General features: G+C 35.5%; 1 protein-coding gene across 2 annotated transcripts in view; it reads right to left on the bottom strand.

The window, feature by feature from the left end:
- LOC136775943 (mucin-17-like) overlaps nt 1-18,359 on the bottom strand; it is a 119,674-nt gene that overhangs the window by 84,282 nt on the left and 17,033 nt on the right. The window contains exon 2 of one of the 2 annotated variants that reach the window (XM_066731156.1): nt 7,414-7,665. In XM_066731156.1, the coding sequence (XP_066587253.1) occupies nt 7,414-7,665 (252 nt within the window). Of the gene's footprint in view, nt 1-7,413; nt 7,681-18,359 lie in introns of those variants that run through there. The other variant, XM_066731157.1, reaches the window with a different exon arrangement.

Raw genomic sequence — 18,359 nt, 5'->3', positions numbered from 1 at the left:
TATACACTGACAAGAGAAATACACCTAAATACTGCAACCGTGAAATCTCTCTTGGCCGATATACTGCCTTCGAAAATTTAAAGACTTTACTGCACCAAAAAACCGACCACATCGTGTTATTGCTAATTTAATTAATTCCCAGACTCGATATTTCTACAAATTTCCCTCAAAGCTGTATATTAATTAATTTCCCCATTCAACTCTTCGCCTCACCTCAATCACCACATTTTACCCCTAAAATATTTCATCGCAATTTTAGTTTCCCATTCATGTCACGGAAAAAGCTAGAAAATGTTTGAAAAGAACCGTTGAAGGTCTCTTATCAAAGTATATTTTATCATGTTTTTATTAGTTTCCCGGAGAGTATAGCAGATTTTCTCTTAATATTTTCTTTTGAATTTTCTAAGAATTTTTCAGTATTTTTGGTACTGGAATAAAATATTTGTTGTGGTATAATTCGAGGAAACGCGCTGAGAAAATAGTGGGGGATGGGCGGTGTTTCATATTAAATAGGTAGTAGAATCTGTCATAACCTATATCAGCTTTGCTTGGTTAAACTTGGCTAATAATTTGTCAGATTGGTGCTTGTACCAAGCATGCGCAACAAAAACCAATAACACTGGCTTTCCAATTACCTATACAGATGGAGAGATTCAGGAGGGAGAGAGACGAATGGGGATAGATGGAGAGAAGGGGGGTGTTTGCACCCCTTTCCTATTTCACATCGGACACCCCTGCCTATGTACCCCGCCCCCTAACAAACCCTAACTTTAACATTTACAGCCTGTAGCCTCCTAACCTCTATCTCCACCTTGCTCAGTCCCCCCCCCCCCCCCTCCCCTTTTCCCACACCTTCACACGACTCCCTTTCACGTTTACTGTATTCATCTGTTACCATATAATAGCCATACCAACTAATTCTCTCCTCTTCACCACCTGCATATTTGCTATACTTGCCTAAACTATTTAACCTTACCACTCTGTGCTCAAATGCACAGAGTATTTTTCTAATGGAACAATATAGGAGATTTTGTGTTAATTGTAGTACTTGTTATTACTGTTCCCGTTTAATTTAGTGTTAAACGTTGTGATTAAGACTATTTCAGACAAAGTTATATTTCTGACGAATAGTGTAGATTGTTAAATTAAATAAACAATTGAAAATCAGCGATTAAAGATTTTATTAAATGTGATATTATAATATCTTAATTGCATAAATTACACAGTCACCAAATATCATTCTGTGAATACAGTATAGTTCGAGAAACATCTTGTGTGTTTATTTGTGGTTTTTTCTCTTATGCTACAAGCTCTTATTGTCAGCGCCTATATTGGTAACAGAAGAAAAGCTGTAAGGTACACGCGGAGCTCACAAAAATGGATCCAGCAATTCTCATAAATCTACACGTTACTCTTAATATCCTATAGCGAGCGATAAACATCTTCAGTGATTTTTCAATCCATGGCTTTCCATCAAGTAAACCTCAGTACTTGAACATTTAATTATCATTCGAAGCTTTTCAACAACGTTTGTATCGTATATTCAGACCAACAGAATTTTTAGTATCGAGAAACCTCTTGATACGCGAGCCTTCATCTACATCACTCAATTTCTGCTTTTAACTTTTATACCATAAATCCCGCTTCAATAAAAACATTTATTAGATCCAGTCAGTTTCTCGTTCCTCACTATATACTTTATTTATCGATTCCAATGTAAATATATATATAGCATTGTATCTCTAATTCAACGCTTTAGATTTATTTAATTTTAATAAGCGATAGAATTTTTTTTAACGGAATAAAATGTTTTGCAATAAAAATCTGAAGAACGAAATCCTTTGATAAGAGATGATTAGAATTTCAATAACTGTGGTTCGCTTTGACGCGTCATAGAGAGAGCATATATGGCGTATCAACATCTAGTGTAATTCTGATAGATTGTGTTCAGGAAAGTACACATATTCAGTCTCTCCATCGAGCGTATTAGCATAAATCCTTCATATTACATCGTTCCAGAAATTTACCTTCCTTGATCACCTGAAACCGCAGCAGAATTCGACCAGCGTGTCTCATTATACTTGCTTTTAATTCCAAATCAATACTATCGGATATATATATATATATATATATATATATATATATATAGAGAGAGAGAGAGAGAGAGAGAGAGAGAATTCCAAAGTCCAGCTGAAGACATTTAGGCTCATGTTCTCGTTAAAATAACGATAAATCGAATTACGTTTCTACGGAGTAAAAACAATGTTAAACGGTGAGAGTAGGGGAATAAAATTATGCGATAAGTGCGATTTATTCGAAATGCGAAGCTCTTATAATACGCGCACTAAAACCCTCGTAAACAGTTCCGAGATGCGAGCTCGTTCAAGTTTTATGACTAATATCGACAGAGGGCGCCACCGTAGTCGAGCGAATATTCCATAGGTTAGTCACGTTTTCACTGCCCCGGATTTCCAAAATATACTCACTAAATTCACCACACGCTAATTTCCATTAAACATTTGCACAAGATTTTTCATATCCTCGTTCCTCGAGATTCAACTGATTTTCGATGGAGGAGATAAACGAGTGAACGAACGAACGAACGTTGAAAGAGAAATGAAACGAATGTTTACGGTCGCTTAGACACAAAGTTTTCGAAGAATCGTGTAATGGAATTGGCAATAATGGCAGAGTGATTTCTAAAGACGGGCATAGACGGAAGCTGGAAGTTTGATGGTGTAAAATGTGAAATGGAATTATTATTGTTATAGGCGTGTGACGTGAGTTAATTTATTCGCGTAAATAATAGCGTGCTTGATGGAAGGGGAGAAAAAAGAGGAAAAAAGAGGATAAAATAGGGAAGAGTGAAGTGAAATGAAGTGAAGGAAAGCAAAGCAAAGCAAAGCAAAGTGGTGGTGATGGTGGTGGTAGTGGTGGATAGAGGTTACTGATGGCTGGCCTGGGGAAGGTGGCTGGGTTAGAGAGTTGGGAGGAGGGGAGCTTTGAAGTGGATTATTTAAATGAAGTGATGTCGTTAGACTGCAGGAATGGAAGAGCTTGCGCGGTCCTTGCTGCTATGAAATAAGGACGTATCCGATTTCGACATTGTATACAGCTCCAAGCGGGAAATAACTGTCCGACCTTTGCTTACTGACTGTCTATCCGGCTAATAATAACATTCAAATATGCTCTTTGGTCTATCCCAAAACACCCTGTAGCCCTATTCAATCTTATCTCACTTTTATTGCAATTAACGTGCCATTTGTTATTTTTACGCTCATTTCCAATTACGTGAAATTCCTCACTTGAATCTAGACCACTGGTTCTAGTGAAGTGTCAGGGTGTGTGTGTGTGTGTGTGTGTGTCTGTGTACGTTGGGTTAAATGTATAAATAATTTTCCATCTTTGTGTCTCATTAATCTGTAGAAATTATATTATCTCGTTATTGTTGCGTTTGAATTAATAATTTTCCCAATTTAATCTCACTCCGCTTTTATTTTAATTAACGAATCAATTGTTATTTTTAGACCGGTTTGTAATTCTACGAAACTCTACTGTGATCTAGACTGTTGCTGTAGTGAGACAAGAGTGTGTTGGGTTAAATGTACAAATAGTCTTCATTGTTTATTGCGTTATAAATGTGTGTGAATAAATCTATAGAAAAGATATTATTTTCTTATCGTCGCGTTTGAATTAATAAACCTCAACTTGAAATTGAATCTTATCCAACTTTTATTACAATTAACAAGCCATTTATTATTTTTATAGCCATTTCCAATTCCGCGAAATTCCACGCTCGAATTTAGACCCCACTGCCAGTGAAACGTCCATGCTGCAGCGTGTGTATCGTGTTTAATTAACTTGTCCCAGCACGTCTCTCCACTGCATAGATAAAACCACGTGTACGTCTGCCCCTTACACTTTAACTCAAACTAATAGGCCAATTTCAATGCGGGTCTGTTAACATTTGCTACGATTCTCGGAGAAGCATTTAGGTTTGAATAAATTTACAATCCAACGGTTTAAAACCCTTTTTACATTTTTCGTATATCGCACTGCTGCAAAGTCTAACCGTATGACACCCGAGAACCGGTTTTTAATCCAATTCACGTTACAAAATATTTAGCGCTTATTTCGTAAGCAGTCCAGTGAATTAAGCGAGCAATTCAACCATTGGATTCTAATTTCAAGAGAATTACAGTCATTTGTATCGCACAAGCACGATTATTAAATTCAACCGAACAATTATAAACCATTAACCTCGATCAAGGGTTTTTCGAGCGAAGATCAAAACAAAGAAAGGCTTGGCGGGAGAGTTTAATTGAATATCGATTGACAAAAATAATAATATTGAGTATCCGGGAAATTTTATGAGGAATCACGATGGTCAATGGAATAAATTGGTGCAAGAGAGGAGGACGGAGGATAGAAAGTGAAAAAGAGGAGGGGGGAGGGGGAGAGAAGTAGTAGTGGGGGGATGGATAAAGCGACGCTACGCTGTAACTTGAGTCACGCGCACACAAACAAACGCGTGTTCAAGTAAGGGTACCACGAACACAACTCTATACAAACACACCTACACAGACGCTTTAAGAAGGATCGAACTTTCCATTCAGCCAAGTTCATCAATCACGTCAATTACACGCGACATAGTCGATTCGCGATAACTCGCCCGTACAAAGCACAACGCATCGCGCAACACGACACGACACAACGTACCACAGCATGATAATTTACAAAAAAAGAAGAAATCAATACGCATCACTATATAGCACAATTATTTCAACTTCCTCCACATTTTTCCAACCTCAACAATTAACTGGAAAATCCGAAAAACGTCCGTTATTTTCTTGTAGCAATAAAATTTACAAAGCCAGAGGATCGTTCATCCATTTAATTAAAAAACTACTGAAACGACCTGCAGTTTGGGGAAGCTCTTCTAGTGCAGAGGGGGGAGGGTATTATAATAAGCAGAAAAGCGCACAACGAGTTTTTTCAGATAAGATAATGAAAGTTTGAACTTATAAAAGATGAATGTGCGCACACTGAGAAAATGTAAGTCGCACGAGATTAATTGCAGTATAAATAGAGCTTTGTACGTGAAATGCAGTTTAAGGAGGGGGGGGGGGGGGGCTCCCTTTTTCTTTATAGCAATAGACTCTCCCCTGATGAAAATAGAATCATCGAACGGGGAAGGTGGAACGATAAGCGCCTTAACAGGTCGCGCGTGTGTGTAACTTGGAATGGTGCGAGTGTGTGTAGGCAGATATAAAGGAGGGCTGACTGTCATTGGCCGAGGGCCCTTGCACGAGACGGTGCGCCGACCCTTCCACGGACGACCGTGTAACTTGCACCTAATAACTAAACTTTTACTCACGCAGAGAGAAGACGCCTCCTAGCTTCTTTTTCCCCTTTTTTTTTAAACCTACCACAAACACATCTACGCCTTTCTTTCGGCCCTTTTATTCGCAAATGAATATCTCCAACCCCCCCCCCCCCCTCCCTCCTCGCGACTTTTTGTACCCAACCCTCTTTTCACGCGCGCGCACTCATACGTGGACAATCACAGAGAGAAAACCCCTCAATTGAGTAAATCGATAATATAGCGTATTCGTGTGAATAAAGACTCCAGTTTTTTTCTAATGAAAATTTGTATATATCCATTTCAGATGATAAATGCAGCAGAAATTAATTTGTAAAGAGAATCTTTTTCTTTCGATCCTCGTGGGTGGGTCTTTTAAGGTGGGAGGGGGATTAGATTACGTCTGTGTTTTTTTGATTTGATAAATATTTTTATATTACTTTTTTCAGCTGAGATAAATATAGCAAAAAATAGTTTAAAAAGGGGAGTTTTTTTGTTGGATTTCTTTTTCGACCGATGGGCGTGTCTCTGGAGGTGGGATTAGGATAACGCAATAATTGCTCGGAACGTTAAGAGAGCGAGGGTGAGACAAATTCTTGAAAATTATTTAATTGGAATTTAGCAGACGAATGGATTAGGAAGGGGGAAAGGGGGGGGTGGAGGGGGAAAGGACTGAAACATTTAATTGACAGGGCTTCGCTGGAACAACAGCATGTGTTGCGAACCCTAATATCCTATCCTGAATGTCAAACTTGGTTTCTCCTCGTGAGCCCACCCCCTCTATACTCTACACTCTCACACTGAAACCTCTAGTACAATGTTTATGCATGGAAACGTTTCACTATTCAACTTTGCCACTCTACAAACCAATTTACTTCTTGAAAATGCTTCGTTCCTGTGCCATAATGCAATAATTCCTGTGGACGAAAGCATTTGGACTACATGTGGGTGCAATTATAATACTAGAGGATATTTTTTGCAGCGAAGAACCATATTAATGAAATAAAAAGAGTTGCACAAATATTCGTACACAAAAGAAAATTTTCCTTAAAATTGATCGTGCTAGATCGAATAACCAAGGAACCTTAGGAGAATTCAGAAAATTTCAATGAGATAATAATAATCAATGGAAGTCTGCATCTATATAGTTATTAATGGATTAACTTGATAAGTTTTATATTAAGAACTCGAGAAATTTAATACACTGCACATATTTAGTACTTGTTACAGTAAATTTTACAGGCAATCTATTTCTGTGTACGAATAACTGCAAGTAATAAATTTTATACTATTATTACATCCAGCCTTTATCGATAAAGTTGTTAAAGATTAAATATTACTTGATCCGTTGCTCTATATTGATCGGAGAAACATTCTGACAAAGTCTGATCAATAGAAGAAAATTAATGGACAACTCCACTACCAATCAGAAGCGTTGAGACAAACAAAATTGTAATCCTCGATAACTTGTTCATTAAGGGTTATATTCGAAAATGGTACATGAACTTTCTTCTTGTAATCATCCAAATTATTAAAATTTATAAGGTTGGTCATAGTTAACGCAGCACCCTGTATGTACAGGGTGTTCGGTTAACTTTGGTCAAACGTATAAATTAGGATTCTATGAATAATTATGAGTAAAAACTTGTCATACCATTTTCAAATCCAGCTCTTACCGACCAAGTTATTAACGATTAAAATTTTTTATTTCGAGACTTCATATTGGTCCAAGGAGCATTCTAGCGCAGTTCGACCAATAAAAAACCACCAGCGAATTGCTCTATCAATAAGAAGCGTTGAATTAAAACAATCTACAAACCTCCATAACTCATTGGCTAAGAACTGAATTTGAAAATGGTAAAGGAACTTTTTTCTTTTAAACACATTCATACTATTCAAATTTATGACATTGGTCACAGTTAACGGGGCACCCGGTATATGTACTATATCTGTGATGTTTGACGTGTATCGATTTGACTATATTACAAAGGCGATATTCGATGAATATTTGAAGGGTGAATCGAGGAGCTGTTAGCAATAAGTTTACTGACCTCTCCATGCGTATCCCTTCGACCCTCCGGTGTGTTTTCCGGTAAAAAATAGAGTCGCAGCGATGCCAGAGGTTGATTCGGGCCCCGACTGTCCATCCAAAGCAATTGAAGTTCTCCGATACTGACAAGATCCGCATCGCTCCAGAGTTTCGTCAGGAAGAAACTACCAAGCCTAAGAACACGACTGTTCCCTATTCGTACTGCCTTGTAAAAAGTATAAGGACCGTGACTGAAGCAGGCACCACCCAGCAACTGTAACATAATCATAATGATCAGAAAAAATTCAATCAATCTCTCTCTTTTATGAAATATAATATTTAAATTCAGCTTCTTCTTAATATTACTTGTACAAAATAAAATCTCTATATTTATTCTCTTCGTGCGTTCTGACGATCAAACTTTCCTGAATAGAAATTCTGTTTGCTTAAAGTATGGATTATAAACAAAAAAAGAGTTGGAAAACAGTTGTGTTTAGTTTTTATTTTACCTCAACTCTGATGGAAGTAAAGAAAGTAGCTTTATGAAGAAAGTATATTTCGAAAGAGAAAAGAAACAAGTTGGTATAAAGGGAAAGAGGAAAAGTAACGGAAGGTTAATTAAATTGTATTTGAAAGTCATTCCTGATATAACGAGAAAGGAAGAATAACAAAAAAAAGAGGTTTTTTAAAACTAGGTTTTAAAATGTTGGTGTTGTTGAATTAGCATAGTAAAGGGTGAATAGAATGATTTAGTCTTTAAAATATCATATTCTCGGTATGCCCGAGGCGTGAAATTTGTGGGGGATGAATTTGCAGATAAGCAAGCCTGGCTGCTGAACAGGGTGGTATTTCTTGAATACTGCAGGGATAAATGTACAAAATACGACTTCTTCCTTTTTTATTATTATTAACGTATAAATCTGTAATATCATGCATGATATTTCGTTGCTTTTCCATTCAAAATTGTAAAACATTAAAGATCGATAAAAATGAACACTGAAATCAAAAAAGGGACCAGGCTTTAAGAAACAATTGAATAATTTGGTCTTTAAAGTATTATATTTTGGTTATCCCTGCAGTATTAAGTTTATGGGGAATGAATTTGCAGATAAGTAAGGGTGGCTTTTGAAAGGGACAGTACTTATATTAAGTATGACACAGATAAATGTATAAATAAATAAATTTCTCTCTCTTTCTCATTGTTGATTCATAAATCTATAGAAAATATTTAAAATCTCCCATGTTATTGGATATAATCGTGTTGCTTCAATTTAAACAGTAAACAATAATCAAAAGAAAATTAGAGATCGATATAATCCAGCATTGAAGTGCAAAAAGAGGCCTGGACTTTAAGAAACAATTATTATCAAGATGTTTCTTTTGCTCATTGAATTCAAGGAACTCGTTTACTACTCATCAATAGGTTTGAAAAAATAGGAATAAAATTATCGTGACAATGGTACAAAACAACAGTGAGTTTCCATTATTGTGAAAAATGCATTCGTTATTCAATAACATAAAATATTTATTACGATTGCGGTAAAAAATTCCAGAAATGAAAGGCCAAACGAACGAACCGTGTACACAGTAGGTACAATCCACTACAAAAATTCTCCAAGTATATCCTTAAACCAAAGAAAAATACCATTTTTAAGCTCAAGAATTATTTTCCATGTTTTTAACTGTGAATTCCTTCTTTTTATTTGAGAACGAGAAGAGGAAAAACTTTAATTATTCTCCTTTTCCCCTTTTCAACAATAGAAATAAACTAAAAGTTGGAAATGGTAGAAAGTTGCAATTAAATAACTGAAACAATGAAAAATATCGTGTTACGTAATTATTGTAAAATAAGAGCAAACTTAAAGTTGAACATTTAATTATAGACTGATTCGACTGAAATTAGAATACAAAGCAATTGTTTGAAATGTGTAACCTTTAGATGGCGAGTGGTTCGATACGCAAATTGTTAGTCAAAGGTACAAATAGATATTTGATCATTGCCAAACAAAATTTGCATATATTTTGTAGAGTTTATGTAATTTAATGCGAGCATTATTGGTCTATAATTTAATAAGACCTAGCAGTATTATGAAATATCCTTTCGCAAGAGAGACCCGACTTCATTATTACAAGATAATGGAATGAGAAATGCCTTGTCAGCCTTTTAATTCGAACAAAAATACTCAAACGTATTTTGCTTGAAAAGCGTTGAGAAGCTTCATTATCTAATAAAAGGTTAACAGAAAAAGCCAATTACATAAAGTCGAATATCAGATTCTAATAAATAAAATTGATAAATGGATAATGCAGTTTTGCGCGCTCGCGCGCGCGTGTGTGTGTGTGTGTGTGTGTGTGCAGTAATAAAATAATGCAAATTATACGTGTGATAATATCTAAGGTAAAATCGTGAAAAATAAAATTAAACGAGGAAGAGAACGCGTAAGCTTGCAAGCAGGGAGTAACAAAAAATAAGCTATATAGTTCAAGTTATTCTATATGCATAAGCAGATGAAAAAGAAAAATACATCAAGCCTCTTTGCTTAGCAGGCACTGTACTAGAAACGTCTGCTTCGCAGCAGAAGCTTGTCCATTACATCCCCTGCTGCTTTATTTATCCAAGCGATTTGAAATTGAACGGATTTTCAAGCAAATTTTATCAAGTTAACTTAAATTCATATTCGCTTGTTTCTCCTTCATTTCTCTTGTTTTCTATTTTTTTCTTTTCTTTTTTTTTTCAAATAAAAATATTCATTCTTATCAAGACTTTTATACCTCCCATTTATTTCTTTACAATTTTTTTATACACTTTTTATTATCTTTTTTATAGGAATATTTCACCTAAAAAAAGAATTCAGTTATTGTTCTATTAATAGAATCAATATCCTATTAACTAATGTATCATGAAAATTTCCAGGAACAAATAAAGAAAATATTTATTTGCTGCAAAAAAATAAATCATTAAAAGAATACGAAGAAAATTTAATTGCAACTCTGCAAATGTTGTTTTATTTCAGTAGTTTTCTAACAAACGTGCTAATTAAATTCAAATAGGTCAAGAGGTTAATTAACTTTAAACGCTTTATGTAGTTGTTAGTTCGCTTTTCATAAGATTGAGTTTCTTTATCATTTTAAACTCGAAATATAAATGTTTATAAGTTAGTACGGAAATGTATTCTTGATTTTTTTTAACTACCATTTACGAAAATAAAAAATGTATGTGAGTAAGAATAAGAGTGAAAAAGAATGGCACGCACCTTGAAACATAAAATTACAGTGAGAGCCCTGTTATATAATTGAATCGATAAAGGCATGTCAGGTCGTGGCGCGAATGAGAACCACTGCCATAACTATTTCCAATGTTTTAAGGGTACACTCAACGCCAAGATTTCAAAAGCTTAGTGTGGGAATATCCAATAATGGCATTAATAGTAATTCAAACGGCAGTAATTCCCTCGACTTTAAACAGGAATTATTTTTTACGTAATAAAACCGTGACAACAAAAAGAAATTTTTGCAAACTCGTTGAAAAACCTGAACTTATTTTCGTAAACTTTATAAACAAAAAATTATGAATTAATTCCACTGTAAAAAAAATTAATGAAGTAGCAAACTTTTCGTAAATAAATTATCCAGCAAAACATGTAAATTTATTTCACTTCAAATAATTGCATATAAATAAACTTTTCAAAGGAAAAAAATATATAAAAAATTAGGAAGAATTTAAAATAATAATTCTCAAAGTCTTTTTTGCCTTCTTTTTTATAGTGCAGCGTCACTGCTGTAAATATTTCCGATTTTTCAAGTGTACAGTCGCACCAAACAAGATTCACCAGTGAAGACAGAACCGACCAGCAAATGGTATTTATAGAGTTAATCTCGTTTCTCCGCACAGCTGCATTCCCTGCAAAACCCACCGCCATTGATATCGCAGACACGCATCTTTTTCATATTTATTCCTTTTTTACCTTTTCATTCTCCATTCTCACGAATGCACGCGCGAATATAAACACCTATATGTCATTGTACGAATCTCTATCCCCACTCTGCTCCCCTCCATATATATACACATATATATACACACATTTTTATATTTTTATTATAATCGTTAAAATAAATAAATAATTAATCAACTCTTTCTAATTAAATTTAAAAAATTAATATCTCTGAAAATTATCTCTGTCACATGTATTATAAAGCATTAGTATGCGTGGTGTGTGTGTGTGTGTGTGTGTGTGAAACACGTTTACTTCTAATTTTAAAAATCATCCGATTTCAAGAATCATTGCAAAAATACAGAATGAGTAAGTGAATGAGTCTTTACTCCTACCATATTTGTATAGTACAAATATACAGTTTTATATTATCATTATGATCATAAAAATAAACCAATAATTGATCCACCCATTGCAATTAAATTTAAAAAATTAATACCTTTGAAAATTGTACCTTTCACACGTATTACGAAGCGTTGGTGTGCGTGGTGAGAGAGAAACGTTTAACTCTAATATGAAAAATCATTCGATTTCAAGAATCAATACGAAAATACAGAGAGTGAGTGAGCCAACGAGTGTTACACAGTGTCCATATACATGCGCGCGAGAGGAGCAAAAAAAGGAGTGGGGAGACTCGACGCACACAAACAGAGAAGCAGAAACGTACACAGCGAGCCACACTGGAAACCGAATGGAATCAACGAAAGTACACGGAATCGATGTAAAATAGCAGCAGGAAATATTTAAGAAAGAATCTTTATACCCTCATGAATATTTCATGGCCACGAGAAATGTGTCTATTTTATTGTGAATACCTAATCAATCCTTGTCACTTTGTTTGGTTTCATTAAATTTCTTTTCCATGTGCAATCGATATTCGACTATCGTGCACGATCTTCAAAAACATATCTCTATCCCCTGTTAATTAGCATTAATTAAAAACGAGATCATTTCTTTCTGGATCTAATAAGAGAAAATACAGGGAGAAATTATAAAGTTATGCAGGAATTATTCAAAATTAATTAGGCAAATGACGAAACGCGAGGTAAACACGAGTTCATTGGGAGGGGGAGGGGGGGGGGGGTAATGAAAAATATTTGATCCAATAAATAGATGATTATATAAATTGAATGAGATATATACGTTTTCATTAATTGAAATAAGTGAAGTTAATTTAATTTTTTTCTCACTGTACAGTCCGAGCAAGCACAAAATACACAACGACTGTTATAAAGTCGCTATCTGGGACAGAAGAGTTGAGGGTATCGTCTCATTTCTATAATTGCCCTTCAAGGAACTGGTTCTCGGCAGAAGAACGATGCTAATCGCCTCTAAAGAAATGTCGAGATATTTCAGCGCCAACTGCTTACCAATAGGTTTATATGCACTTCTCATATATAGACTATGTTTATCTCTTTATATATATATATATATATATCACTCTTTCCCTCTTTACAACATATAATGTACATAGTTTATCGATGTACAAGAACGTACACTATCCCACAAAACTGCATTAAGCCACGTAAAGCTACAAAAGCTATTTATGCCCTATTAGTGTACACGTGCACAAAACTTGACAGGATTACGAGTAGTAGTCTCGATTCATTTAATTACTATACGTGTATGTATGTATAGATACATATACGTAAATACGTGATACTCCCGCGCATGCACACCAATTTACACAACAAAGCTATTTCCCCTCAATGTATATACGTGATTAAATCTGACAGATACCTCAAATGAGTTCATTAAAAAATAATAGCTCGTTAATTACTCGAGGCACAATTGGGCTTAACATTTCACAGATTATCAGGGAGAAGAAAAAAGATTTTCTTGTGTGCACGGTTCGCTAACGAGCAGTCTCAACTCCAACATTTCTGACACAGTTGATTTCATTTTTGATAGCGAAATGATTAAGCGTCTTGAACAGGATGCAAATGCTTGATAAAATGAGAGGAATTGTCAGGGATGTTGCTTGGTTTTTGGGCGGATTTATCGATACTATTGGACCATTGTAAACTAGCCAAGAGAGACTCGTCACGTGGTTAATTTGTTTTTTCAAAATAAATGACGATCAAGTGTGTCAGGGTTGTTTTTGTCATTAGCAGGTTGTTGTGGAGGAAGGAAAGAAAATTGAGAGAAAAATGAAGGAGGAATATCAAGGAAGATTACGTTGGTTAATTTTGTTAATTTCATCCGTTGTTTAAAAATATTGTGAAGGGTAGCAACAAGATTTTTTATGACGTGGTTAGATTTGAATTTTTAAAATAAAATGTGATCAAGTGTGTCAGGGTTGTTTTTGTCATTAGCAGGTAGTTGCGGAGGAAAGAAAGAAAATGGAGAGAGAAATATACGAGGAATATTCAGGAACATAAAATTGGTTGGGTTTTGGGAAATTGATTGGTTCCAGCATAAGAGATTTTTATAACGTAGTTAATTTAATTTTTGGGAATAAAATAACGATAAAACAGAAAATATCTCAAGGCTATTTTTAACATTAACAGGTAGTTTGGTAGAAGGAATGAAAATGAAAAGAGAAATATACGAGGAACGTTTAGGAGCCACAACTGGTCGGTTTTGATCAAATTTATTAGTATATTAAATAGCACACACAATGCTGTTCTATTGAAGGGATTTTTATTGCAATTGATATAATTTCTTATCACAAAATAATTAATTATCTCAGGCTCCTTTTTCTTCACTAACAGGTAGTTTTGGAGCAGAAAGAATAAAAAAAAACAAAAGAAGAAATATATACGAGGAATATTTAAAGACCTTCCAGTTGCTTTTCAGAAATTTCATCAGTATTAAAAGAGAATCGTATCCCAACGTTTTCGAGAGCAAAGAGAGAAGAGTAGACAAATTTCGTGCAATCCTGTGTATGTGTGTATCTAGTGAAAGAAGAAAAAGGAAGGACGATAAAGCAGAGCTCGGGTGGGATCGGTTAAAGATAGGATACAGACCGGTGTTACCTTACCTTTTCCATCCTCTACTCCCCCACCCCTTTCCTTCAACTTCACCCCACCCACTACTGAAATTCATTCTCCCCCTCTCTCTTCCTTCCTACAGCATGTAAATCGCACGTATACACACAACAACCCCACACTAACACCACACACCACCCTCCCCAGCCATTGTAACCCCTTTTACCCTTATTCACCCCCTTACATCCACACAATCACATTATTCGTCTCTTTTCATCGTCAAGTTGGTTTCTGAACCAAAACAGACGCGAAAAATCAACCAAAGATACTCAAATGACACAAAAATACTTGGAATAATTATTAGAAAATTTTCAAAATATTCATTGCTTCAAATATTCACCCCTTTTTTACATCCACTCACAATCACAACACTCGTGTCTTTCCCTCTTCGAGTTGTGGTCTCTCGACCACAACAGACACGAAAAATTTAGTAAAAATTATTGAAAATAATTACTAAAGTATTTTTACAAAATTTATAAATAATATAGAAATATTTTTGTATATAAAATTCTATAAACTCTAGTGCTACGTGGGTACAACAAGGGTAAGGGTAGCTAGGAAAAAGGGAAAAGGAACAAAAAAGGGGCTGTTAGTGAAAAGGCAGGGGAAGAAGGCTGGAGAAGCTACATATATATATATATATACGTATATCGAAAACCAGATCGGAAACTCTGCCAGGCTTGTAATATTGCTTCTCTCGTCAAATGAGTTTGACTAAACACCTTAAAGCTGCTCTCACACCAAATGAATCAATGGAATAAATCAGTGCCCAAATCAGACGTCAAAGCGTGCTTTATCGATCATATAAATCTCCCCATCATCCCTTATTCCCACCCCAATCAAATTTCCTCCGTCAAACTTGTCCCGCTTTCTCTCAATATCGTAATTAAATTCGATCGAATCACATTTCAGAAAGACTATTAGCACTCTGTCTCTTGGATATAATCATGGGATATTTTGCAGGATTGATTTATATTCGAAAAGGAATATTTTCCAACAACAATAAACTATTTATAAAATATCACGATAACCAGTAACAATAAAATAATAACAATGAAGCATGATGATGAACAGCGAACAAGCTTTTTCTCAAAATCATGATAAAAATTGATCCAAACAAATTTGAGAAATCCTACAATCGCTATTTCTCTCATAAACAATAATGAAACTTTTTCGAAGGCAATTTTACAAATGAAAAAGAATATTTTAAAGAAACACTGTTTTAATACATAAATCAGTAATAATAATATAATAATAATGAGGCATGATGATGTACAATGGGAACTTCTCGTTGATTGTACGCATGTGTGAATGGTCGTTTATCATGACGTAGAATGGAATAGGCAAAGCGACACTTGCACCTGGCGATTGTAAGGGACTGACGTTGGTTTGTGAAGGGGTGAGGGATTGAAGGAGTAGGGGGAGGGGGGAGTGAAGAAGCGATTACAGTGTGAGGAGAGCTTTAAGCAAAGCTGCACGTGCACACACACGCACACATAGCAACGTGGAGGGTCGTCGTATGAATTTGTATTGGTGTATTCAGGCTGCTCCGGAGGATACAGCTGTGTATCACGCACGTGTGTGTGTGTGTGTGTTCGTAAGGAAGAGTGTAAGAAGGATGGATAAAAAGTGGACAAAGGGGGGGGGGGGGGGATCATGCAACCAACACACGGAAACAAGGACGTATCTCGACATAGTAACGTGTAGAGGAAACACAAGAATTTGACTCTCAGGTATACACACACACACACTAACGAATAAATATACACTCGGCTAGTCAGCACGACACCTTGCACGAAGCCACTTACGGTCATTTAAAGGTTTTATTCGAGTAATTCGAGGCTTTTCGAACAACTGTAATAAACCTGCGAAAACTGTTTGACTTCTATCCTTCCAACGATTCCCCCTTTCCCCACTATCCTCGTGTTCCTTATTCTCCCTACTTTTTCCATGCCTCCCCACCCCCCCCCCCCCCCCACACTTCTCCTAAAAACCTTCCACCACACAAACGCTCAGTGGCCTTCCTCGCTCCTTCCATTTTTTCCCCTTTCTTCCTTTTTCTCTCCTTTTCGTTTTCCCATCCATGCTTTGCCATTTAGTTTCAGAGTTTCTCAACCCTCCCCCCCCCCTCTTCCACTTTCCATGCCCCACTTTGCTCCTCCTCGGCTCTTCGCAAAAACTCTGGCAACGGATATTCAGGGTTATTATCAGCTCTATAGACTTAATTTTCGTTATTATTCTAATTAGTTTTCTTTACAAAAGTGTAGGTTTTTATTACTTATATATATACATATATATATGTATATATAGGATTTATATTGCTCCTCCTTTTCTTGGCTCTGAATAAATATACACATATAGTTTTATAAATATCGAAGAGTAATTTTTTAACGTAATAATTTTTTGAGTAGAAAAATATTAATTAAAGTTGTTTTATAAAATTTTGTTAATCGCTATAAGAGAAGAAAATTATTTTCTCGTTGTTTCTTCGTCAAATATATTTCGGTAAAGAATGGAACAATTAGAGGCGATTTAGGAAACGCCTAACGGTATATATAATATATAGTACCGGTGGAGAATATTTGGGCAAAGGAAAAATGTCGATTTAAAATGCAAAGTTGAAACGACCGGAATCTACTATAAATGTAAGTTTTTTGTGCCTTTCCTGTATTATTTTTTGTGGTCGAATGGGGATGGTAGAAGGGAAAGTGAGAGTCTTCCCCCTTTCACCCCTCCCCCCCCCCTACTCTCGACGTCGATTCGTCGTCCGCTTCTCGATTTCAAGAGGGGATAAAAGAAATAACGTAAGTCAAGCTTATGCCTCGACGAAAAGAAATATCCTCGGGTAGAGGGGCTATCCTGGGACTAGGGTCGTTAGATTAAAGAGGACGAACTCGCCAGAAATTCCGTGGAGAAAATATGAAACCTTGTATATATATATATATATACAATGCTTCGTGAGGGAAGGACACTATATACGGAAGACCATATATTTTCCAAACATTTTACACGAAAAAAATCCAAACTGATAAAATGTTACGTTTGGAGGCTCTTATACACATTTAATTTATTTTTATTTTAATGAAATAAATGGAGGAATACTGTACTAATCAATTATAACATTTTGTTATTCATTTGATCAAAAATTAAATATAATTGATACTGTGTAATTAATTATAAAATATTAAAGATAATCGAGCTGAAAATAAAAAATATCAGTTTTAGATCCACAAGCTTTCTTGCACGTTTACTACATTTTTATTCGAACAAAATAAAAACGAAAGCAACAAATCGTTCAAGAGATTATTGTATCTATTGTAAAATATCAAATATAATTAGTAGTACAGCTAATTGCAATTTAATGGCGAGAAAAGTGTGCTTAATTAAAATAGTCCAAGGCGTTATGAGGATGAAGAAAGAAAAAAAAACGATGCGTGCGACAGGTAGTGGACAAGGATCACCATATCAGGAGTAATTCCAGGAATTCTTCAAAGGGTCTTGGCCATAGGGAAGGTTTTATATTTCCGGGACAGGAGATTTTCAAGCTCCGTCTGGCAACAGTGCGCCCTTCTTCAGAATGCTTTTGCTCTTGGAAAGGCAACCTTATAAAGCAGCCTCATCACGTGCACCTCTAAACGCTCTCTTCTTTTACTTTTATAAATCGTCAATTAGCCACTACCCACACATACTTCCATGCATCTTATACCTTACACGTTAAAATCTACTCTGCGTTGCCCATTTTGATTCCCCCCCCATAATATGCTACAAAACACAAGTAACTCGAAATTAATTTTATTCCACTGGATAATAACCAGCACAGCACAACAACAACAAGAACAACAAAAACTCTCCTTCTAAAAAGCAGCAATAAAATTTTAACTCTTGAAAAACTCCCTATGCTGCTTTTTTATCTCCTTTAATATTTGATAGAAAGTTTTTTATTACCACCACGAACGAAGCGAGGATTTAACTCGACACTTCGGTGT

Source organism: Prorops nasuta, unplaced genomic scaffold (assembly GCF_024137725.1).
Source record: "Prorops nasuta isolate Cenicafe-Biocafe unplaced genomic scaffold, Cenicafe_Pnas_1.2 PNAS00008, whole genome shotgun sequence".
Classification (NCBI taxonomy): Eukaryota; Metazoa; Arthropoda; class Insecta; order Hymenoptera; family Bethylidae; genus Prorops; species Prorops nasuta.
This window is presented reverse-complemented; position numbering and strand designations above follow the sequence as displayed.